At 39.5% G+C, this 25,945-nt stretch overlaps 1 protein-coding gene and 1 pseudogene across 9 annotated transcripts in view; one reads left to right on the top strand and one right to left on the bottom strand.

Annotated features, from left to right (window-relative positions):
• TTLL5 (tubulin tyrosine ligase like 5) overlaps positions 1–25,945 on the top strand; it is a 313,608-nt gene that overhangs the window by 84,592 nt on the left and 203,071 nt on the right. For 5 of the 9 annotated variants that reach the window (XM_018053943.1, XM_018053947.1, XM_018053940.1 and 2 more), the window contains 6 exons: positions 5,612–5,674; positions 10,694–10,732; positions 16,283–16,440; positions 17,391–17,697; positions 22,836–22,956; positions 25,439–25,585. In XM_018053943.1, the coding sequence (XP_017909432.1) occupies positions 5,612–5,674; positions 10,694–10,732; positions 16,283–16,440; positions 17,391–17,697; positions 22,836–22,956; positions 25,439–25,585 (835 nt within the window). The remainder of the gene's footprint in view (positions 1–5,611; positions 5,675–10,693; positions 10,733–16,282; positions 16,441–17,390; positions 17,698–22,835; positions 22,957–25,438; positions 25,586–25,945) is intronic. The other 4 variants (XM_018053946.1, XM_018053944.1, XM_018053942.1 and 1 more) reach the window with 1 other exon arrangement.
• Positions 123–1,051, bottom strand: LOC102189044 (annotated as a pseudogene).

The raw sequence follows: 25,945 nt of genomic DNA, 5'->3' as shown, positions 1-25,945 counted from the left end.
AGACAGATCCCAATTTGTTACAGAAACACATAGATTACTGTTGCTTTTTTTGTTGGTTTATATATATATATAAAAAGCCAGATATACTTCCACATACAAAGGCGGGTTTTCCCAAGAGAGATTTACAGGAAGTAGTCTGGGGTGCGCCGGGTCACATGAGGCTCTTCACGATGAAGTGCTGGGTCAAATTGAAGGAAGGAATATTTCAAAGTGTCATCTAATTCCATGATAGCAGCCTGGTTTCCACAACGATAACAATAATTGGGTGCACTGAAAATGGTAACCACGTTCCGATCATGACACCAATTGTATCCCTCCATTACAAGTTGGTGAGCGCGAGAAACCAGTGTGAGACCATTAGCATGGTTAAACGTTTCAGAAATATCTTGTCCAAATGTGTAGCCAGCACCACGTGATGAAATACCCCACCCACCACAATCATCTGGATCTGACCATAAGAGATCACACACTGGGCCCTCATGTGGAACTTCTTGTAAACGATCCAGGGCTCCTATATGATCCAGTGTATCTATGGATGGAGAGAGGCCACCGTGGAGGCAGAATATCTGTCCATCTACTAGAGCTGTAAGTGGCAGGTAATCAAAGAGATCTGTAAAATATTTCCAAACATTGGCATTTCCATGCTTTCGCAGACATTCATCATAAAAGCCATATACTTGGGTAATTTGTCGGCTTTCGTGGTTTCCTCTCAGTATTGTAATGCGTTCTGGATAACGCACCTTTAATGCCACAAGAAGAGTTACCGTCTCCACAGAATAATAACCTCTGTCTACATAGTCACCCATGAACAGATACTTTGTATCTGGTGACTTCCCACCGATTCTGAAGAGCTCCATAAGATCATGGAATTGACCATGCACGTCTCCACAGACGGTGACAGGACAACGGACCCCTTGTACATTTGATTCTTTTGTTAAAATTTCCTTAGCCTTTTCACACAGCGTCCGGACTTGGTTCTCGTTAAGGTGTTTACACTCGTTCAGCTGCTGACCCACTGGTCCAGGTCCTTAGTGAAGGCCTTGTCGTCCATGGCGGCCCCCGCCCCCTCCCCGTGCGCCCCCCCCCCCCCCCCCCCCCCCCCCCCCCCCCCCCCCCCCCGCCCCTCCCCGTGCGCCCCCGCCCAGGGCCACTTACTTATCTTATAACTGGAAACTTATACCTTTTGACTGCCTTCACCAGTTTCTCCTCCCCTCCCCCTTACCCATTCCAGCTTTCTTAGGACTAGTGCTTGTGTGCCGTATCTTGTGTGTGTGTGTGTGTGTGTGTGTGTGTGTGTGTGTGTGTGTGTGTGTGTGTGTGTGACTGTTACTCTCTCTGCGTCTTTGTAGTTAAAGTAGATTACTGTCAAAAAAAGGAAGTCCTGCCATTGTGGCAACCTGGATGGACCTTAAGGGATAATGCTAGCTGAAATAAACCAGAACAGCAAATATTGTATAATCTTACTCATATGTGGAATCTTGATTGAAAAAAAAAAAAGTAGAACTGATAGAAACAAAGAGTAGAATGATAGTTGCCATGGGCTGGTATGGAGAAATGGGAGATGTTGATCAAAGGGTGCAAATCAGTTTTGAGATGAATAAACTCTGGGAATCTAATGTACAGTGTGGTGATGTGGTTGGATTTAGACGTGCCACATTATGTCTGTTTTCTTTCTGTCTAATGTGTTCTTTATTCCCATTTTTTTTCCTCCTGTCTTTTTTGGATTAATTCATTCCTCCTGCTGCTTTGTTGTGCTTTCTTAAAGTGTGGTTGCTCTAGGGTGACAATATACATCTTTTACTTACCACAGTGCACCTTGAAATAATGTTACACTGTTTCATGTATAATTTAGGAATTTTACAACCAGTATACCTCCATTCTTCCCTCCTGTCCTTCGGGCTCTTGTCATGCATTTTATTTCTATTTAAGTTTTAAATACCATAGTGCTTTGGTTATTTTTGCTTTGAACCATTTAAGGAAATGTAAATATGAGGAAAAGTCTCTTAATTATGGATTTACTATCATTTCCATTGCTCTTCTTTCTTTTATGTTGATCATGTTTTTATCTGACGTCATTTTCTTCCATCTGAAGAACTTTTAGGATTTACTTTCGTGCAATCAATTCTCTCCAGTGTTGTTTATCTGGAAGTCTATCTTATATTTTCAGTTTTGAAAGATTTTTTTCATTGGTTTTCGAGTTCTGGGCTGGCACTTTCCCCTGATACTTCAAAAGCACTGTTCTGGTGCCGTTTGGCTTGTAGTTTTCTGGTTGAAAGCATGCAGTAATTTTTCCCTTTGTTCTTTGGTGCGTCATGTGGCTCTTTTTCTCAGCCTGCTTATTAGATTATTTCTTGATAACTGATTTTCAACAGTGTGATTATGATATATGCTTTGGTGTCATTTTCTTCATGGTTCTTCTGCTTCAGATTCATTGAGTTTCTTGGTCTGTGGAGTTATATATAGCTTTCCTCAAATTTGGAAAACTTTTGGCCATTATTTCTTCAAATTTGTTTGTTTGTTTGTTTTTTCCATTTCCCTCCTCTCAGTACTGTGGTTACGTGGCTCTGTTCATTTTTTAATATTCTTTTTCTTTCTTCATTTTGGATGGTTTTCTTTCTCTGGTTCTCATTTCATTCATCTTTGAAGGAATTAAATCATCTGCAGTGTTAAATCTTCTATTAATTCTAACCAATGAAATGCTCATTTCACATATTTTATTTTTTACCTTTAGGACTACCATCTGTTTCTCTTTATATCTTCTTTTTCTCTTTTTAAAAATTATTTTCATGATTTCCTGTAGACTCATGTGCATATATTATGTTTATAATAGCTGTTTTAAAATCTTGTTCCATTATCTCTGTCATTTCTGAGTCTGTTTCTATTGACTGATTTTCCTTTTGTCAGTGAGTTGCATTTTTTCTGTTTCTGCATATGTACAGTGATTCTTTTAAAACTGAATGTTGTCGTCGCACATTGTAAATGTTGTATGGTTGTCTTTGGGTTTTATTGCTTCTTTAAAGCCTGTTGAAAGTTTTTTTTTAGGGCTAGACACTTAAGTCACTTGTAGATCAGCTTAATCTTTTTCGGGCTCATTTAAAAGTGTTTTTATGGTTTGTTTAGAATAGCTTTTTGTCTAGGTCTAAGATAATTTCACTACCGAAGGCACTTTAGGGGTGTCTGTTAAATGACCCCCATGTTCAGTGAGATCTCTCCATTCTGGCGGGTGGGAATTCAGATCAGTTGGCAGCCTTGTATGAACTCTGCAAAGTATTCAGCTTGCACTTTCTCCTAATTTCTTTACTCTGACAGTTGCTCCTTGCAAAGCCTGTGCACTTTTTCACCCTGTGCCTGAGTAGATCTGAATTCATCCAAAGATTCAAAGGGTCCTTTGTGATGATTTTTTTGTTTGTTTGTTTTGATTTCTTCTTATGCATAGCTTCTTCCTCTCCAGGACTTTGCTCTGAAAATTCTAGCACTTCTAGAACCTTGATCTCTGTCTTCTCGACACAGAGACTCTTGGATTTTCCTTGAATTCCTTCTCTTTCCGCATTGTCTGGAATTGCCTCTAGGGAGGAAGGTGGAACAATCAGGGGGCACCCTTCATTTATTTCCCCTTTCAGGTGTCGCAGTCCTACGCTGCCTATTGTTTCATCTGTGCAAACAGTTGTTTCGTATGTTTTATGCACTTTTCTAGCTGCTTATGGTGAAAGAGCAACTCGTACAGCAGTTATCATCTCATATGTAAAACAGAATTCTGTTGCTTAGTTTGCATTGCTTTTGAACTTTTCTTTTAAAAATGGCATGCTTTATGTATTCTTCCTTTTTTCATTCAATATTATATTATTAAGGTTTATTTTGTTACATGTAGCTTTTGAATTCATTCATTCTCTTTCAGTGCTTTGTTATATTCTTCTATGACTTTATATTGCCGTTAAATTTCCCATTCTCTTTTTGATGGTATTTGACAGCTTCCTGGTCTTTTTGCTGTTAAAGACAGCTGTGCTCTAAATATTATAATGTGTGTTTCCTGGGTATATATCTAGGAATGGAATGTATCTGGAGCAATAAGATAAGTGAATGTTCAACTTTAAAAGATAATGCTAAAAAAAGAAGGTAATGCTCAACTGTTTACTGAGAAAAGTGAAAGAGAGCACCACGAATTTTAAACTAATTGAGTTACCTTCATGTAGCATGGAAAAGATGCACTTATCTGCTAACAAATATTCCTTTTTTATTACTGTATGTTTATTGAATATCAACAAGTATCTAGCTTGGTGCTTTGAGTGTGAAACACGTGTTAGTTGGGATCTCTGTCCTTTGAGAGTTAGCAGTGTGATTAGAAAGAATTTATTTATACATGTAATAGAAATAGCTCATATTTGTATTGCTCCTTGTAATTATAATGTACTTTATACACATCTTCCTGGTGGCTCAGGTGGTAAAGAATCTGCCTGCAATGCAGGAGACCCAGGTTCAATCCCTGGGTCAGGAAGATCCCCTGGAGAAGGAAATGGCAACCCACTCCAGTACTCTTGCCTGGAGAACACTATGGACAGAAGAGCCTGGCGGGCTACAGTCCGTGAGGTCTTAAAGATTCAGACACGACTGAGTGACTAACACTCGCTCACTTATACACATCATTGTTATTCCCATTTTAATGATAAGGAAAATAAGGCTCAGTAAAGTAACGTGACTTGTCCACGATCACACAGTGGGACTTGATTCAGGTGTTTTGACTCCAGATCCTACTTTTCCCTGCTGCATCATGCTGCTTTCCAAAAAGAGAACGTTTATTCTGCGAGACAGCGTTTGACAGGTCCCTCTGGCGTGCAGTGAAGGCGAAGGAGGAAGGCCAGAACGAGGGAACCTCTGTGGACTTGCAGCAGTCCTCTCAGGGAAGGCTTCGTGCAGGACAGTGGACTTGAGCTGCTTCTTGAAGGGTGGATTATGGATAAGTAAAGAGGGTGTGAGGAGAAGGTGTCCAGATAGAGGCAAAAGTGTCAGTGGGAGGTGTGGTATGAGAGGACTGTAGGAGACTTGTCTGGACTTTAGGACCCCTGCTGGGGAACTGTGAGGAGAAAGGGTGAATTAACGGATGGTATAGATGACCCAGCTTTTGAAATCTTGAAAGAGAAAGTATATGCTTCTTGCAGATGGCATCACGGAGCCATTGAAGCCTCTGGAGGAATAAGATGATTGAAACAATCTATCTGTATTTTCATGCCCTTTATGCATCTTCTGTTCCCAGTTTCATTTGACCTCTTTTCTAGCTATCTGTGATTTTTGGTGGTGGTTTCATTTTTGTTTTCCAGTTTTATTTTCTGAATCTAGTATACAAGCTTATATTAATCCAAGAAATCCTGCCTTTTCTTCCTTTTTATTTTCTTATTATTAAGTCATCTATATTCTTTTCTTTTATTGTATTTTCTGCTATTCTAGTTTTTTTATCATTTTAATTTGAGCAAGTATCTCCTCCTTTGTCACGTTAGAGACTATATATATATATTTTTAGAAAACCTGTCACTTTTGTGCTTGATTTGTGTTTTATTTCTATATTTTTCCTCTTCAGCTAAGCTTTAAGAAATAACCAGTTCCCTTCTTTGTCTTTTAGGTCCTACCTTGAACACAAGACCTCCATGAACTATATGCTGGCAACACGTCTCTTTCAAGACAGGTGGAGATTTGCTGATCTTATAAATTTAGTAGGACCAGATCACAAAATTAACAGAAAGTAAATGCAAACGAAGCAAAGAGGTTTTATGAAAGTCTTCAGGAATATTTGATAGAAAGAGCTTGATGGAAAACACAACATAAAACCTCATTTTTTTTTTAGAACTCATTAACTCTCAGCACTTTGTAATATTTCTAGGCGCTCCAGATTAAACCGTAAAAACCTTAACACATATCCTAAAATTTTTCCTCCTTAAAGGAAGGCCCTTTCTCAGCGCCTTTTTGCTTTAGACACACTTATCACAGACATGATTATCTTTCTAGACTAGACGAGACTAAAAGGATCAGATTAGAAAAGCTACAGGAGAGGTAATTCACAAGATAAATACAGTGAGAGTTGTAAGAAATGACAACTGATAACCTCAATACAAGGGAAAATAGGGCAGAAATGATGGGAAACAGATGCCGAAATTCAAATAGCACAGCAGTCAGGGACTCCCTAGTCCCACATACTTCTGTTGCCCCTGAGACATAACTGCATTGCAGTACAGTTCAGTAATTGACCAACAAGGAACCTTAGGTATTTAAAGAAGTCTGTATTATTTTCAAGGTATGTGTGCTTTTTATGTGGGATTCTTAAAAAGAGATATCCTGATTTCAGCCACTTCTTGTGATTTCATTATCCATCATCAGAAACTTATAGGATTTCCAGTTTCTCTCTGTAAATTTGTGGTTATTACCATTGATTAAGTAATTACACTGTGTACTTCCAGTGAAAGAGATCTTGAGATTTACTTGGACTATGTAGAAACTCAGTTCTTTATATATAACCTGGTCTCAGTTCCCTACCTGCTACCTCCTCCCTGGAAATTTTTACAAGCCTTCTTTATTGTTCCGGTTCAGACACTATAGTAAGATTTGTTCTGGTGTGTTAACTGAAAAGTATTTTGCTTTTGCTGTGGATGAATCCTTTCAGCCTGAAGGTTTAAGTCTTTTAAACTGTGGGAAGTATTCCCCGTATTCTGTCTTTCCTGGGACCTTCTGTTAGATGAAATTTGGATCTTGTGCTATATCCTCCATATTTCTTTACTTTTTTCTCATACTTTTGATCTCATTGTCTCTTAGCTTTAAATTCTTGGAGATTTTTTTGAACTTTGTCTTCTAAAAATTCTAAATTGTTCTTTAGCCTTACCTATCTTGTTACTCAGTACCAGCACTGAAGAGGATTGTTTGATCTACTTCTTTTTATTTTGGCAGGTACAGTTTTAACGTCCAACAACTGTTTTTGCTTTCTGACTAGTTTTCCTAGTTTATGGATGTAATATTAAATTGGCTGTGGTATGAGTTCCAATGTGGAGGAGGTAGGGAGTTTCCCCTACAGCACCAAGCAATTGCAACCTGCTGTTGTCAATTCAGTTCAGTTCTGACGCTATCTACCTGGGGATCAGCGTCAGATTCCAGTTTAATGGTCCTGTCCTACAAGATTCTACACCCCCCCCCCACCCCTGCAATCCCCACACCTTACTTTAGATGCTAATCACAGCCCAGGTTGTTACCTTTATTTTTGACCTACTGGCTGCATATAAGAGATTTCCATGACTCCTTCTGTAGGGGGGATATTGAGAAGAATATTCAACTCATCGGATCACCAGTTTATTATAAAAGGGTATATATAACTCATGAACAGCCAGATGGGAAAGACACTTAGGGCCCTCTCCAGGTGCACCATTCTCCCCACTTCTCCACAAGCTCAGCAACTTGGAAGCTGTCTGAACCCCATACTGCAAGGTTTTTATGGGGGCCGCATGGCATAAGTGTGATTGGTTAAATCATCGACTGTTGGTAACTGAAATCTATCTCTAGCCCCTCTCCCCTCCCAGAAAGTCAGGGGGATGAGACTGAAAGCTTCAACCCTCTCATCACAGGGTTGATTCCTCTGGTGGCCAGCCCCCATCCTGAAGTGATCCAAGGACTTTCTAAAAGTCACCTCATTAGCATGACAAACGATGCCTTTACCACTCATCACTTAGACATTTTAAGGGTTTTAGGACCTCTGTGCCAGAAACAGGGATGAAAACCAAGTAAGTATATATATTTCTCACCATAAATCACAGTATTATAAGTATGTTTTTTTAATCTCTCTAGCATAATTATTGAAAGTTCTTCTGTTTTTTGCACTATTTTGAATTCTTCTGGATTATTTCTCCTTGTTTATCTCATTCTTTCTAGTTTATGCTCTTATATTTTCTGAAACATCTGGTGATTTCTAATTGTCCAGTCATATTTATAAGTAATGGACTGTTTGTTTAGGATTGGTAATCTGCCTGAGTTTCCTTAAAGGTTGTGTCAGTCTGTTTGTGAACTGACATGGAGTCTATGCTTGAGGCTTGATTGCTCTGTAATTGAGCTTCTTGTGAGGGTGAAGAAAGGTAGAATAGGCAGTCTGGAAGTCACTACCAAAATCAGGAAGATTCTTTCCGGGGAGAGCATAACAATGAAAACATTTGACATATAATAATATGTGTGCTTTTTTTGTTAACACATTCAGTAATGTGTTAATCGTAGTAGGCCTAACAGTGGGTCTAATAACCACCATAATTTAAAAAGCGTGGTAAGTGTCGGCAATATTTTGAGACCCCCTAGAGAAACATGAAAAAAGTGTATTATCTCTTTTGGTAACAGAATCGCACTTGCACTACTGCAGATGATCCCCTACATGTGTATGATGCTAAATTTCTGTTAGAGGATTAATTTTTTTTTTTTTCCCATCCAATTGATATCCTCCTTGACTTATTTCTTTAGGCTCTAGTAGCAACTCCTGCTTATAAAGCATTCTAAAAACTTTGATTCAGAAAACATGAATTTCTGTTTAGCAAAGAGAGGACCTTATGATTTGCTCTTCCTCCCTTTTTAGCCTAATCTCTGCTTTTCAGTACCAACCCATGGCCAATTAGACCATATCTACTGTTCTTTCATGCCTCCTTATCCTTACATTCCATTGGAATTCCCATACATTCCCATGGACTGGCTTTAGTTTACCCTGAATTCTTTTTCTAGCTATGTCATTCATCCTCTTACCCAGGCTAGAAGGAGGTTCTCCCAGCCTTTCTTATCCCTCCATCGGATTTAGATCGCCATGTTGTACATATTGTATTATGATTGTCAGTTAGTACTAACTACTCTTATCTACTTTCAAGTTGGCTTTTAAGAGTAGATACTTGGTTATATTCCTCTTTGACAGTATCAAAACCTATCACGAAGCAGGCACACACACAAACGTGCTTTAAAAAAATGAAAATGTTTGTTGCAAGCCTTACATTTTCCATTAAATCTGTTCTCTTCAATCTGAATTCATGTTTTCTCTCTTGCAAATCCTGTTATATTATTGTCAGAACTACTTTCAAACTAATTCCCTAATTATTTCATTTCATAATTGGTTCATTTTGTCTGCCTTCCCTGCCCTCCCGCTTCATGCTCCACTCACCCATCCTGTGCTGACAGTGTCTTACCTGCTGTCTCATGGCATGACAGTAGTTGTAACTTTGGCTGTATTTTAGTAACATCATATTTGTGCCACATGTGCGTGCCAGGCCATTTCAGTTCTGTCCGACTCTTTGCAACCCCCTGGACTGTAGCCCACCAGGCTCCTCTGTCCCTGGGATTCTCCAGGCAAGAATACTGGAATGGGTTGCCATGCCCTTCTCCAGGGGATCTCCGTGACCCAGGAATTGAACCTGTGTCTCCTGCAGCTCCGGCATTGCAGATGAATTCTTTACTTCTGAGCCACGGGGAAGCCCATTTGTGCCCTAGCCAATCCCAAACTGAAGTCTTGTATTTATTAAAAAGCAACCCCGGTGACTGTCATGTGAATTCATGATTGCAAATTACAGAGAAAAACCATTATCTGATTTTAAAAAGTTAAAATAATTTTGAGACTTTCTGATAATAAGTTGACAGTATTAGAACACGGGCACAGATAGAAGACATGGGGAGGAAAAGATAAAATGTTTTGGTGGAGACAGATTTTGAGTTGATTTTTTTCTATAGATAGAATATCTTGATATTGATTGCATCTGTCTCTTTTTTAAAAGATCAATACCATAGGTTACATGTTGTATGATTGCATTTATATAACCATTTTGAAATGATAAAATTTTAGAATGGAGAACAGATGAAGCCAGAAGTTAGGTAAAAAGTGTGTGCTTATAAAAGGGCAGCATACGGGATCCAGTGGTGATGGGGTTGTTTGGTATCTTGTCTGTGGATACATGAACCTACACAGTGATAAAATTGTACCAAACTAAATACACACATTCCCAAATGAGTAAAGTAAAGCTGGGGAAATTTTTTTTTAAGTGTGTCAAGTAAAAGGAAATTGAATGAAAAACAGAAGCCAGTGTAAATGTGAATGGTACTTCCTGTGGTTAGAGCCCAACTCTGGTTTAGAAACAATGAGGAATATCTCTTTTTTAAAGAGACTTTTTTTTAATTGTGGAAAATCTGTTTATCATGAGCATCTTTTCTGAACCCCCATGAGAACTGAGATGGACTTCTTTCCCTAATATAGTTCAGTGCAAGTAGAAAGAGTCTGAAGTCTGAGACCAAAGTTGTGGGTTCAGATTTAAACTGTTTAAAGCTCTGACATTGAGCTTGTCACCAAATGGTCTTATCCTGCTCATGTTTATAAACAGGGCTCATACTGTTATTGTGAACAGTAAGTGTGATTAGATTTGTGGCTATATGTACAAATGCAAGTAATTGTTAGAATTTTTCTCTAGAATTCATTTGTCCTCTATCTTTTGTTTTTTTTTTCATTGATCTTCCCTAAAGGTTATGGTACTCTGTTCTTTTCTGAGCATGCTCTCAATTCATCTCTCTGCTTCTACCCCAAGATGCCTTCCCTGGCATAATTCCATGTTGAAGCTCCGTAGTGTAAATCTCAGGAGTGTGTGTATGTGTGTGTGAATTCAGGAGAGAGTATCTGTGTAGTGCTCTAACCCACTTGTCCTTTCTACTCCTGTAGGGGAAACCCAAGAAGAAGCTTATTGACAGGAAGAACACGGTAACTGATTTTTAAAAGTTGAGAAATTCTTCCCCTGTGCATAATACGTGGCCATGCACAGACTAAGCATGATACTTTACATAACCATTTTCAGTATTGAAGTACTGTTCTGCAGCAAACTATTTACAAACTAAGTTTGGGATTTATATTTTTTAACTACAAATATGTCATTTCAATGATAGTAGGTATGTTTGGATATGTGAGAGAGCCCAAAGTCTGAGTGAGATTTCAAGATCAATCTCAGGCTAAATTCAAAGAAAAGGTTATGTTTTGGCCTTGACATACCTGGGGCATACAGGTATGGGACTTTGTACCATATAGGACTGAGCAGAACTACTTCCTGTTTGCCTTGGAAATAGAAGTGTGCAAAATATCTGTGGCTCTTAATTTTGGCAGAAGAGGGGAAGGTCTTAGAAGAATGACTGGGATGGCTTTGCCCAACTGAAAACTGCAGCCAGAATAAGAACTTTAACCCTAAATACATACCCTCCGGTTTGAGAGATTACAAACATCCCCTTTGTGCTGTTTCTTTTCAAAAAGCACAATGATAAGAAAGAAACTCCTATATTTAGCTTTTTCTTTTGCATTTAAGAATTTAAGATAAATTTGGTTTTCTCATCCAAATCTTTGGAAGCATAAATCTGATTTTTCTTTAAAGGAGGAAAATATGATTGCCATTTAATTTAGGGAAAACTGAGAAAAATAAACTTTTATAGTTTGTTTTTAAATGAAAGTCATGCTTAGCTTATACATTTTCTCCAGTTATTAGTCAAGGAATACATTTCATAGATATACTACTGTCAATTTGGAAATTAGGGGAAAAAACTTCAACAACAAGAATATTTATTTAAACGTTGGCAGGTTTTGTTCTTTCTTTAGGACATTTTATGTGCTATCAGTACTGGTTTTCTGGTAGTATATAAGCAAATAAAAGGTAGCAAATGAAAACCTTATGCTGAAGCGTGAAACAAATCTTAATTCATTAAAAAAAAGTAAAATTATTAAGAGTATGTTCTTTGACTGCAGTGAAATTAGAAATCAATAACAATAGAAAATATCCAAACATTTTGGAATTAAACACATTTCTAACTAATCCATGGGTCAAGGAAGAACTCATGAGGAAGATTTAAAACGATCATAAAAATAGAACATTAAAACGTGTGAGATGCAGCTAAAGTACTGTTTGCTTGTGTGTGTGTGTGAGGGGGGCATGTGATTTATAACTTTAATACTTGTACTAGGAAACAGAGGACTAGATCACTGATCTAATGGTCAATTTTATGAAACTAAGAAAACAAGAGTGATCAAAAGTAAGTTGAAGAAAGGAAATGATAAAGGGCAGATCAATTAAATACAAGACAAACAATAAAGAAAATTAATAAAAATCCAATAGCAGAATTGATAAACTCTTAAGTAGATTTACCTAGAAAAAAGAGAAAACGCTGACTACCAATGTCAGATAGTAAAGTGGGGCTATCACTGTAGATCCTACAGGCATAAAAAGGATATTATGGGAATATTGTTAGCAACCTTATTTCACTACTTTGACAGCCTGAATGAAATGTCTGAATTCCCTGGGGGGAGAGAACTCTCAGTAAAACTGACACAAGCTGAAATAGAAATTTTGAATAGCCCTATGGCTTAATCGGAATATTGAATTTATTAAAAAAAAAACTTTCCTATACAGCACACTGCAAGTCATTTCACTGGTGAATTGTATCAGTATTTGAGGAAGAACAGATACCAATCTTAAAGAAATTCTTTCCGAAAAAATAGGCAAGGATACTTCCCAATTCATTTTATGATACCAGAAGAGTAAGGCATGAAAACTTGACAAAAACATTTAAAAAAATTATAGGCTAATATCTACATGAACGTAGACACAAAATTTCTTAAAAGAATAATAGTAAATAGAGTTGATCAGTATATGAGAAGGATAATACAGTGACTAAAGTGAGATTTTCCCCAGTAAGGCACAGTTGGTTTAAAGTTTGAGAATTAGTCAATTTAATTTACTATATATTAAATAAAGGGGGAAAAACCCAATGATCATTTTATTAGCTGCAAAAAGACCCCAAACAACCCACATTATGTTGAATTGATAAAATTAAATACATGTTATGAGAAAAATTCTTAGTAAATCAGGCATAGAAGAGAACTTCAATCTGATAATGGCCTTCTATGAAAAACCTGTTTCTAATGTCAAACTGAAATAGTGATGGCTTTACCCTTATGATTAGTAATTAGGCAAGATGTCTGCTCTCACCACTTGTATTTTCTTTATGGTAGAGTTCCTAAACAGTACAGTAAAACGAGGGATAGAAAAAGAAATAAGAGTTATACAGGTTAGAAACGAGGTTAAAATCTTTCCTCTTAGATGACATGATCGGGTTAGTAGAAAATTCTAAGGCATATACAGAATGACTATAAGAACTTACAAGTTTGCTTAGCAAGGTCTTGGAATATAAGGTCAAAATCTTAGGGATAAATTTTACAACTATGCTTAATATCTATATATTAAAAGCTCCTGAATGTTACTTAAAGAGACTAAAGAAGATCTAAGTAAGTACAGTGATATGTCATGTTCTTGGTTTAGAAAATGTAATATTGTAAGTACTCGTTCTCCACAAAATGATCTAAAGAATATTGTAGTAATTTTTTTTGGTAGAAATTGACCAACTGTTTTTTTTTTTCAGTGTATATAAAAATGCAGAGGAGTTAGAATATCCAAAGTAATCTTGAAAAAAGACCTAAAGTACCTGACTTAAAGGAATATTATGCTGTAGTAATGAAAACTTACAAATTTATCAGTGAAACAGAATAAAAAGCCCAGAAATGGGCCCTTATGACTTTAAACAAGAGGCCTAAAGTAATCCAGTGGGGAAAGGAAACTTGGAAACTTTTTAACAGATGGGGCTGAAACTAAATATTGTATTTTAAAAACTGAACCTCAACCTCTATTTAGAGCCCACAAAAATTATAGGTGATTCATAGACATATACATAAAAAATATTGCTATAAAACTTTGTGAGTGAAAATATCTTTGTAACTTTGGGCTTGGCAGAAGTTTTTAGATATGACACAGAAAGCAGTAAGCAAAAAGGAAAAAAATGGTAAGTTAAATTTCCTCAATATTAAAAATTTTGTTTATTAAAAACACTTTTAAGAAAATTATTAGGCAAGCCATAGTTTTTATCCATATCAAAAATATGCTAATAAATGAGTTCATACTGTGTGATTCTATTTTTATGCAGTTCTAGGAGAGGTAAATCCAAAATGTGATGAAAAAATTCAGAACAGTTTCCTTGAGGAGTATGAGGGCGGGGTTTGCCTAGGAAGGAATGTGAGGACTTTCTGAGGGGGTAGAATGTTAGAATTTGGGTTGCATAGCTCTAGGTCTCATCAAATGGACATATGGACATTTAATATTTGGATATTTCACTGTATATTATTTTTAGGTTACAGAAAAGAGAAGGGAAAAACGTTCAAAGCCCTATAAAGCAAATATTGACCTCTAGATCCCAATAATTTCATCATTTAAGTGGTTAGGAATGAAGTGCACTGATGTCTTTGTGCAACTTTGAAATGCTTAAAAAATTAAGTGGATTGATATTTGGATAGAAAAAGAGAAGATTAAATATATATGTGATGAAATAAATATAGTAAAATATTCATTGTAGAAACTGCCCAGTGGGTATACGGATGTTCACTGTATAATTCTGTTTGAATATTTCATAAAATGTTAGAAAGATAAAAGGAAATAGATATGGATAAAAGCTATTACAATTTATTTATAAGGAGTTCAGTTGTTTATTAAATCAGAAGTATTTATAGTATATTGGGTGTATGCTGAGCAGTCTCAGAAGTGTCACTGACCAGTGAGAAAAGACAGGCATGGGCCTTGCCCTCAGAGAACTGTACATACAGTTCTGTTTCTTCCCCCTACCTCTCTACCGCCATGCCTTGTAATAGTGGTGATTTGTATGTCTGTTCAGGGTTCCTTAGAAGCTTATAGTTGTTATTTTAAACATCAGATTTGTTTTATTTTCTTTATTATTTAATTATCTAAAACCATTTTCACAACTGTGTGAAGGGGGGGTGGGCTAACATTCAGTTGTTGAGATTATGATAAACTGGGGTTGAACAATTTTTTAAAGTTTATTAATTTGCTTCCCCTGCCCCCAGTGTCAGGACATTACCAGTTCTTAGCTCAATTTCCTGCTCTAGAGAGGAGGCCTTCAAAATATTTATGTCCAGACCATCCAACCAGAAATCCCTAGAAGTCTTAAATAGACCAGAAGACACAGCCTTTCCATCATACTCAGGGACTGAAAACTCCTAGGGGAATGATGATGAATTATGACCTCAAAGTGGTCCTCAACCTTTTGGTACCAGGGACGGGTTTTGGGGAAGATGATTTTTCCGTAGGTGGGGTAGAGGGGATTGTTTGGGGATGATTCTGGTGCGTTGCATTTATTATGCACTTTCTATTGTTACTATGTCGGCCCCACCCCAGATCATCAGGCATTAGATCCCCGAGATTGGGGAGCCCTGTTCTAAAGAGGTCATGAGAGAGAGTTCAGAGTCAACCAGTTAGATCTTGAGTTCTGGGTGCCCAGCATTGGCTGCCTGCTTTCCAACACTAATGCGGGTACGTCTTTTCTGACTTGGTGACCCAAGAACCCTGTCTCTCTTTGGTGACTTGGATTTCTCTGCCTGTCCTATACTCTGCCCGGTCCTTGTCTGGAGGGCTGATGATGCCTGTCACTTCCCTAATTTTATGAGTGTAGCTGTGGCCGTTCCTCTCCCCATCCATGACCTGATTGAATTTGGCTTGTCCTCCATCTGCTGCCTTCCCTTGTCCGGGCCTCTCACCCTAACTCCTGACCTGTGCTCAACACCTGGGGAGTCCCTGCCACCTCTCCCCAGCTCCTCCCGTAACTCGGTGTGCTCCGAGGGAGACGTCCCTCCTGTTGGAGTGCTTGAGACTTGATGCGTCCCGAGGTCATAGTGACTTTTCTCAAGGACGCTCTCTGCCTGTGAGTCTCATTCAGGTCTGTGCTGTGCTCATCACAGATTATCACCTCTTCCTCTCCTCAGCAGCTCCTGAATCTGTATTCATTAAATACTGCCTACTTCAAAAGAATGTCTGTATCATTCTGAGTTATAATGAATAAATAATAAGTGCACCTCTGGCCGTCCCTCAGCTTAAGAACTGAAGTGTCGCCAGTATCTCGAGTCATTCTAGGCTTGGGTGTTGGTAGCACTTTATGGTCTCTGCACTGAATAGTCAGCCCGTTTTGTTGGATAGATTAAAAACGCTTAACCATTGTCTTCAGACGTATTTTTGTTCACAACATTTAACAAATTCAGATAGGCCATTAGTGAAATTTTAATGTAGATTCCAGTATTCCCATTTATCGGCCAGACACTTCAGAACTCACTAGAGTAACCATGCCTGGTCTGACATCATGACAGAGTTCTGTCAAGCTTAGTCTTGGAATAAAAGAACTTCCTGAAAGTTCTAGCTGCCATGTTTTTCCCTCACAGAATGGCGATTGATGGAGCCCCAGAACTGAAGGTAGAGAGCATGAATTCAAGGGCCAAGCTGCACGCTGCTCTCTATGAGAGGAAGCTCCTGTCTCTGGAGGTGCGAAAACGTAGACGACGGAGTGGCAGATTAAGGGCAATGAGGCCAAAATACCCAGGTACCTGCCGGGGAGCTTTCACCAAGCTCCAGTATCTGTGTCCTGTCAGACTGATGTAATCAGCTTCTTAACTAGTACTTAATGAATCAGGACTTTCCTGATCACATACGCTTACTTTTTTTTTTTTTTTTTTTGATATATATACTCTTTTCCTCTGAAACTCATTTCAAAAAAATCAGTGTTTTAAACCTTCCGTCCTATAATATTTGTATTGAAGACTATCTGAAGCACACACATGTTGACTTTTGCTCTTATTCCAGCATCATTTCGCTACTTGATACTTAGCTTAAGTTCAGTGGAACCCCTGAGCATTCTTATTTGGGGTTTTCATGATTAGGTATGAAGTCCAATTTATCCTTCGGCATTTGCTGAATGGTGTAAGTATTTGAAACACAAACAGAAAAGGGGGAATTTCTTTCTCTCCCAGAATCTCCCATGTTAGAGATCTATTTGTCACTGACAAATTGACTTCTCTTTCTCCCTCCTCCTTTTGTTTGTTGAGTGCCTGTGTCAGCCACATTAGTCACTGCAGTTTCACTGACAAATGAAAAAAGCTGTGGCCCTTGTCCTCAAAGACCTGCCAAAGCAGTGAAGGAGAAGGAGAATGGATAAACATAGGATGGAAAGATATTCCCCTGCTCTGTGTATCTCCATGAAGAGCATCTCTCTAAAAACTTTTAACACGCTGTAGAGATCACTATAAAGTTTTCTGCCTAGAGATGTGAGACAGCCATTGGTATTGTGATGAGAAACATCATCTCTAATGAAGATCGTTAGTAGGTTCTTAGAAGGTATAAGATTGGAGAGGGACATGTGTATGCTGTTAACTTTGTGCATCATTTGCCATCTGATTTAGAAATGGGTTTTTACTAAAAGGATAAAAGGAAGGTATTGGGAGAGAGGAAAATTTAATCCTTTTTTCAGCAACATTAGTGATTCTTCGCATTTAGTGATTACCCAACCAGCTGAAATGAATGTTAAAACTGAGACAGAGAGTGAAGAAGAGGAAGAAGTTGCATTAGACACTGAAGATGAAGAACAGGAAGCTTACCAGGAGGAGTCTGCAGGGTCCCTTGGAGAAAATCAAGCCAAATATACACCCTCACTGACTGTTATGATAGAAAATTCACCCAAAGAAAATGCCATGAAGGTTCCTGAGTTGAATAACAAAGGTGAACAATGCTGCAAAATGGAAACTCAGGAGCCAGAGCCTAAATTTAACCTGATGCAGATCCTGCAAGATAATGGCAATCTTAGGTATGTATCTTTCCTAATTATTCTAGTAAACCGAAAGCAGGTCGTTTATACTGTGCACCAGGATATTGTGCTGGTGGCTTTATAGCCATTTTTCATTTTTTATGCACAGGATTCCTGTGAATTAATGAATGTGATTTGATATTATTGTTATCAAGGAAACTGGGGCTTAGAGAAGTTGCTTGTCCAAGGTCTGGAGCTATGCATCAAACCCAGGTCTTACTGGCTTAGCAAATATTTTGGGGGTTTTAGTGTCAGTGACTTAGAAGTACAATGTGACCCAAGACAAGGGAGCTCAGATCAGCTTATGGCTTAGTGTGGAGACACTTAAAGAGAGGGGCTATGACCCCAGTATGGACAAAGGGCTCTTAGGACCCAGGAAAAGGAGTGACTGGTCTTGCCTGGGAGGGCTAGGGAGAGATTAGGGAGGAGACAAGATCTGAACCAGGACTTGATGGATGAGTAGGCTTTCAGGATTTGGGAGATGACAGCTAAGTGTGGGAGTGCTAGCAGAGGGAATAAATGCACAGAGGGGTGATAGTACAGTCATTTATTCAGTCCCTTGACAAATATTTATTGTGTACCTGCTCTATATCAGGAATTGTGCCAGACTGTGTAATGTTACAGTAGAGACCAAGACAGGCTCCTGAAACTCACAGTCTAGGGGGGAAGGCTGACAGTAAACAAACAAGGTAATTTCAGGCAATAAGAAGTGCTGTGTAGACAATAAAATAGGGTGTGGTATTAGACTGTAATAGGGCAGAAAGTTTCTTTAGGTTCTGGTGCTTCACACATGGAGAGGTAACCTTTAGGGTGAGTCCTGAATGATGGGGAGGAGTAAATCATGTGAATATCAGGTAGCAGAATATTCCAGGCAGAACAGCAAGTAGAAAACCCCTGTGATTGAAATGAGCGTGGCAAGTCTGAGGAATATAGGTTAGTGGTGTGGAGCTACGTGGAGAAAAGGGTGCGGTAAGAAGTGAGACTAAAAAATTGGATGTCATTTGATCATAAAGGGCCATAGAGGAGCCTGGACTTTTTTCTAGATGGATAATTTTTAAGCAGATGAATGATACGGTCAGATCTTGATTTAGGAAGTAAATTCTGGTCACATTTTGGGATAGTGATTGATAAGAGGAGAACTAAGGATAAAGATTGAAGGCAGGAGAAGAAGGGGATGACAGAGGATGAGATGGTTGGGTGGCATCACCGGCTCAATGGACATGAGTTTCAGCGAGCTCCTGGAGATGACGAAAGACAGGGAAGCCTGGTGTGCTGCAGTCCATGGGGTCGCAAAGAGCCGGGCATGACTGAACAATGACAGCGGGTAGAGCACTGAGTTAGGGGCTGTTCATGTAGCCCAGAGCCGGGAAGATGAAGGCCCTATCAGAGCAGTGGCTGTAGGAGTGAAGGGGATGGGATGGAGTTAATGAAATTTGCAAGTTAAAGTTGCTAGGGCTTGGTCTTTGTGGATGTAAGAACCCCACAGAGCCTACATTTTCGCAAGTTTGGTCATGTGATATTGCAGCCAGTCAATATAGGGAGCACAGGAGTTGGTTTCATGATAAAAATAATGTGTTTTGTTTGGGACACAGTGAGGTGGAAGAGCTCTAGAGTGAAGATGTTCAGTAGATAGGTGAAAATACAGCTTTGTAAGTCAGAGTTGAATAGGACTGTACAGCTTCAGAGTGGATGAACTTCTTCATTTCAGTTTAGTTCAGTAAACATGGACAATGAGAAAAGGAGGAGAATTGAGGCCTGGAGAAAACCAACATTGTATATAGTAAGAGATCAAGAAATAGCAGTTAAAGAGATAGCTATAAAACTGGGAGGAGACAGGGTGGTAAAAGCTACAAGAAGAGAGTTTCAAGCTAACGAGTGAGTGCCTCAGGCAGCCCAGTGTAGAATGAGGCCTCTGAACCGTCTCTTGCACTTACAACATGGTTGTGGACTTTCTGGATAGAAGAGAAACTGTGAGCTGAGTAAATAGGAAAGCAAGTGTGAACTGACTTTTTCAGAGGGTTTAACAATGAATGAAAGGAAGGTGAGAACTCATCAGTGAGCATGCTAAGAGAAAAAAGATTTCTTAAGATAGGGATTCTGATGTATAGATTGGGGGAGGATTTGATGGTAAAAGAATTAGAGATACATACAGAAATGGATATATTGTCGTATAGGAAGGTAGAAAGAGGCCAGTGGAGGGGTGCCTCCCTGTCTTAAGTCAGAAAGAAAGTACTACGCGTGCAACCATGCCCACTCGTGTCCAACTCTTTGTGACCCCATGGACTGCAGCCCACCAGGCTCCTTTGTCCATGGAACTGTACAGGCAAAAATACTGGAGTGGGTTGCCATTTCCTACCCCAGGGGATCTTCCTGGTCCAGGGATTGGACCCCCGTCTCTAATGTCTCTTGCACTGGCAGGCGGATTCTTTACCACTGAGCCACCTGGGAAGGCCCTAAAGCACTGTGGGTTGAATGCAGTGATTAGAAGTTAAAGAGTCAGGAAGTAAGTGTTCATGCATGATGGCCTTTATTTTCTAAGCTAGAGGTCAGTTCTTAAACCGCAAGGCTGGAGGGTGATGTTGTTGTTTAGGGGGTTGGAGGGTAGGGTTGAGGTTTGGAGTGGTGGGGAGAATGAGAGTGGCTGCGTTAGTGGAGGGCACACTGCGCTCTGTCAGAAGGCTTAGCTGTGACTTCTCATTGCTTACCAGCTGACTGTGATCACGGGCAAGTCAGTGTGTCTCAGTTTTCTTTTCCATTCGGCCAAGTTATCAGGTTAGACATAGACAGATTTTTCAGACTGTGCTCTCTAGAGGGGAAAGAAGAATCCGCTGAACTGAAATGGAACATTTCAAAACCACTGAATTATATCCTAAGGTCCTTTTCAGCAGTAACATTCTACTTAGATGTTGTAGAAATAAATTAGTTATTCCTAAATCTCACACATCTCACTTTCAATGAGTAAGCTGTTATAATTGCAGGGTGTGTTCATATTAATCAGTGGTTTTCAAATTCTGTTCCCCTGAGCTGCCGCTCATTCTGTGGGGTATCTCAGTGGCTACTAAGGGATCTAGGGGCTGGTCCATGGCAAGGCTTCAAAACTCCAAGCCCCAGCCCACTAGTTGTACATTTTGAATACTGAGGATCTACAAAGGCGTTTATGTTTTAAAAATAGATTTCTCCAGTGTAAATCATTCTAGCCTTTTGGCTTGTTTGTTGCAGATTTCTAGCTGACCAGTATCTCCAATACGTTAGGGGACAACCTCAGGATTAACATCTCACAGATCTCTGTAGTAAGGTTTGTTGTTGTTGTTTAGTTACAAAGTCATCACCGACTCTTTTGTGACCCCATAGAAGTTCTCTTAGTGAGGTTTATAGAAATGGAAAACTCAATACTTGTTCATTTGATTTACAACAATGATTTGCCACAAAATAATGATTGAAATTTCAACTTCCAAGCAATAATTCCCTTATCCAAAGACCTCTATATTTTAATATCAGAGAAAAAATCGATAAAATTGGATATTCTGCTATGTTTGGCAGGTGTCTGAAACATGACACTTGTAGCTCATTATATTGCAAGTGAATTTGTTGGCCAAAGTGGAGAGGTTTTTTGTTTTTGTTTTTTCCCTTCACTTTGACTTGAAAATAATCTGTTGTGGAGGGAAAGCTTATGGGAATGGTTGAGAGGAAAGTGATATATGGTCTCCAGAACAAGAATTTTAAGTGTGGCCTTGATGAGAAACATTTGAAAAGACACATTTCGAAATCATATTGTGCTCCCCTAAGCTGTTCTTACTCTTGACAAAGGTGCAGCTTTGCATTTCATGTTCTGAAGAGCTTGAAAGGCAAATCTGCCTCTGTCCCTTCCAACACACACACAGAAGCCAGACATAGACCCCCCTAGGATTTCCAGTTTACTCTGGACCAGTCCTTTGTCCTAACCTTGGAGAGCAGTGAGGAGAGAGTATTTAGTGACGGCATGTGTGAGAAGTGTAAACAGAACTTGTGTTGGGCCCTAATCCTCACTGTTGTAATTTTGGCTAGTATGTCAGAAGGCTGAGCAGCTGAAGTAACCAAAAGCTCTCCTGAAGGAGAACAGATCTGCCGCAGTTCACAGCTGAAGTGAAAGTCACCAGTGGTTGCTCTGATACTTCTGTCCGTAAAGGCTGGCTTGGTCAGATTCCCTTGTTGCCTGCCTCAGGCCCCAGCGGAAGTCAGCGGGGCTCTTCAGTATTGTCGCTGAGGTGCTCTGTACTGAATGAACACGTGTCTCTTTCCCACCGAACATCTGGGCTTGTCCGAGCCCGTCAGTGCCTCTGCGCCAGACTCTGTTGGATCTCACTCATTTGTTCTGGGCTCCAGCCACTCCCGTCTTGCAGTTGAGAAAAAAGCCTGACCTTAAAATTCGGTCTCAAAATTTCCATCGTAAGATTTATCTCTTTGCTGCTTTGGAGGCTTTTGCACACCCAGAATCAGTTGCCATAACAAAAGCTATCCTTTTGTAGTAACTGATAAGTATGTTTTTAAGGGCCCATGGCGCTAGTGGTAAAGAACCCGCCTGCCAGTGCGTGGTACATAAGAGACACAGGTTGGATCCCTGGGTCAGGAAGACCCCCTGGAGGAGGGCATGGGAACCCACTCCAGTATTCTTGTCTGGAGAATCCCATGAACAGAGGAGCCTGGCGGGCTACAGCCCATGGGGTCACATGGAGTCGGACATGACAAAAGTGACACGTAAGCACAAAGGCAGAAAACCCTTTCTGTATCAATACAAAGGTTCTTATGGAAATTCAGCACTTTCCTGTCCATTTCCTCAAGAAAGTTGTTTAAAAGTTCAAAGAGATCAGATTTAAGAGTAGAAAAGATGAATCTCTTTTCTTGTTTGATTTTTCCCCCCCCCATGTGGTCATAATGAGAAAATAAGTATAATTCTTCATCTCTCATTCTTTAAATAGAAAAAGCAGAAATCTCATGTGCTGGGTAGAAGGAATCTTTATTCAGTGACTGTATGATGGGCTCCATTTTTTGTAGCCATCCTAATAGAAGGATCCTCAAAGGCCACATTGAGAAAGGCAAGCACGCATTTGGTTGGTGCACCATTCTGTCCCATAACGGTGTGTTGTTTTGGATTTCTGTAGCAAAGTGCAGGCCCGAATAGCATTCTCTGCCTATCTCCAGCATGTTCAAATCCGCCTGATGAAAGACAGTGGAGGTCAAACGTTCAGTGCCAGCTGGGCTGCCAAAGAGGATGAACAGATGGTGAGGTTCTTCTTGTTGGAACCTTTTTACTTTCCCCTTTTCTCTTTCTCTCTATTCCTTCCCTCTCTTTCTCCCTTACCTCCCTCTTTCTTTCTTTATTCCTTTCTTTCTTTGTTCCCTATATTAAGGAACAGTATACTTCTGGAGAAGGAATCCTTCCACAGTGTAGCTTATAGATTTCTCTTACTTTACTGTGAATTAAATCTTGAATCTGGAGCAATATGTGTTGAGGTGTCAGTTTTCTTCATTCTGAAAATGGAAACTGACTCCTCATTAGACGTCAGGCCCGTGCAAAGCCCTAGAAGAGGATAACAGTTTTCAGGGTCCTTTCCCAAGCAGCTTCACATTGTATTAACTCTTTAAGATGGGCACTGTCATCCCCATTTTGCAGATGAGGAAACAAAGACCTCGAGAATGGGGGCCTGCCTGTTGTCCTGTAGCTCGTATGTGCTGAACCTGGGACTTACACTCAGCTCTTACAGTTGTGCATGGTTTCCTTTTGCGCTGTTCCCATGGATCGGAAGGCATTTGATTTCTACCCTAAGGGGTGGAGTTACCTCTTTCAAAGTCAACACTTTATCACGAGCCCTCTGAGAATGTACCATCCTCCAGTTTAACATTTTTTTTCGTTACTAGTTGTTACTTTATAAAATTCTTAGATTACTGAAAACAAACTTGTGTAATAATTTTTACTGTATATTACTCATTCGAACCTGCCTAAAATTTAATATTCTAGCAAGGTTTTCCTTTATGGATCAGAATGACAGGAAGCCTCAAGCTCTTTGGAAAGGTCAGTACTTATAGAAGAAGCCACAGCCATTCTTTACTTTTTTACCATAGAGACCTGTCACTGAAAGGAGAGGGACCTCTCAGTCTGAGAAAGCTGCCTCCTTTGGCCAGCTCATGGTGATCCTACTGTAATTTTCAGTTCTCCGCATATGAGAGGCATACAGTATGCCTGACTTATTATAAAAACATGATGGATATCCCAGAAAACAACTCGTGAATTTAAAGTAGCCAATGCAACCCAGAGATAAAACCTTGTGTGTTGTGAATAATTCTTCAACCATCAGTGGAAAATGTTAGCTCTACTCTTTCCAAGTGGAAAATTGAAACTGCCTTTTTGAGAGTCAGTTTGTCTGCTCCACTGTGAAAAAATAATGTTTTAATATTGCAGCTTAAACCACCCTATAGTAAAGACTGCAGAGTGGAGCTATGAAATCCAACCCTCTGGTAATGAGACTATTTCTTTATGTTGGAGTAAATTGGCACCAAAGAACAATGAACCAAAATCAAATTCAAGAAGAGAAGAAAAATAGCTCAGAAGAGAATAACCATTGGAGCTGCTGGCTTAGAATTCACACAGGATTTCAATGGGGCTTTTGATAGGAATATTTAGGATCATCACTGCAGAACTAGTAGCAATTCTGTGCATTCCCAAATGAAACTCTTTCTAGACAGCAAAACCTCACCCATTACCTGGTGATTGTGACAGTGGTCTTGTTTATGAGGAAGGTAGATGTAGAATTGCCTTCTCTGATCCAAGTCTAATGATCTGATTGATATTCAGATTTCAAAATCCTTTGCGCCATCTCTAATGAGATGTATCTCTTATACCCCTTAATGACTTTTCACTGTGCTCTCCTTGCCAACGCACAACTCTAAAAGCACCCTTATTCTTGGGGAAGAAAAAATAAATAAATAAAAAGCTATCGCCTTTCAGGCTTAGTAACAATTCTTTCTGTTTGTCACTACACGTTTTAAGTCAGGAGTTTCTCCTCTTCACGTTTATTCTTCATTATCCATTCATTTCTTCACCTCTTTGTTCCATTCCCTTTACGGTGCTGAAAGCAGCTGTGGTCCTTTCTCAGTTCAGCCTCTTGGAAGCTTGTGACATGGGTGCCTTCCTGTCTTGGCTTCCGTGACACTGTTTCTCCTGGATTTCTGCGTGCGTTTCTGATATTTCTGTCATGGTCTGTTGTTGTTGGTTGTTTGTTTTCTGATTCTTCCTCCTCTTTCCTACCTCGCAGTGTCAATATTTCCGTATTCTTTCTCTCCCTTCGCATCTTTGATGACTTCCTGTGCTTCCAAGGTTTTAGTTTCTGCTACCTCTGTCTTTTCCTAAGCACTTTCTCTGATCACCCTATTAGAAGTGATAACTGCAGTTTGGATTGTTGTAGTACTATGTATATATGAATTGTGGTACTTTTACAGCTATTACTTTATTACGTAGTTATTTGCATACAGACTTGATTTTTATTTTCTCATTGTCAGCTTATTAAGGGAAGATGCTACATTGATTTTGTTTTGTTTTGTTCTTGTCTGGCTGTATTCTTGTTATACCTAATATGTTTGCTCTGGGTCTTATTTGTTGAAGAGTACAGTATGCCTCCTCTTAGCTCTCTATTGTATAATCCCCTTGTAGCTTGTCTTTTGTTGCACAATCTCTTCTTTTTCTCCCCAATGACTCTCTGATTTATAGGAGCTAGTGGTTCGTTTCCTCAAGCGAGCATCAAGTAACCTCCAGCACTCACTGAGGATGGTATTACCCAGTCGGAGACTGGCACTTCTGGAACGCAGAAGAATCCTGGCCCACCAGCTGGGTGACTTTATCTCCGTGTACAACAAGGTAGGTGGTTCATCCGTTAGTCCTGTGCTTTGGATCACCACCACTGTCAGAAACAGGCTAGAAGCCTCTGTCCAGCTGGGTGAAGAGGATCTTTTTCCCTTCTAATGTCATCGTGTGCTGTGTATGACAATTACGGGGAGTTGGACCTCACTCCTTAACCCAGCTCATCTGAAAAGCTACTTATTACTTGTGAAGGCCCAGAGGCCGTGGTTCACTCTCATCCGGAAGCATATTCCTTTTGAGTGCTGTTGTATCTGAGATGAATCCTGGGCTGTGTGAATTTGCATTGTCATTACTGTGCCTGGAGACAGTGGTGAACTGACTATAAGAGAGCAATTTGAACTATGGATTTAATATAAT

This window comes from Capra hircus, chromosome 10 (genome assembly GCF_001704415.2).
Source record: "Capra hircus breed San Clemente chromosome 10, ASM170441v1, whole genome shotgun sequence".
NCBI lineage: Eukaryota > Metazoa > Chordata > Mammalia > Artiodactyla > Bovidae > Capra > Capra hircus.
The sequence above is the reverse complement of the archived record's forward strand: the minus strand, read 5'-3'. Positions and strand labels throughout refer to the sequence as shown.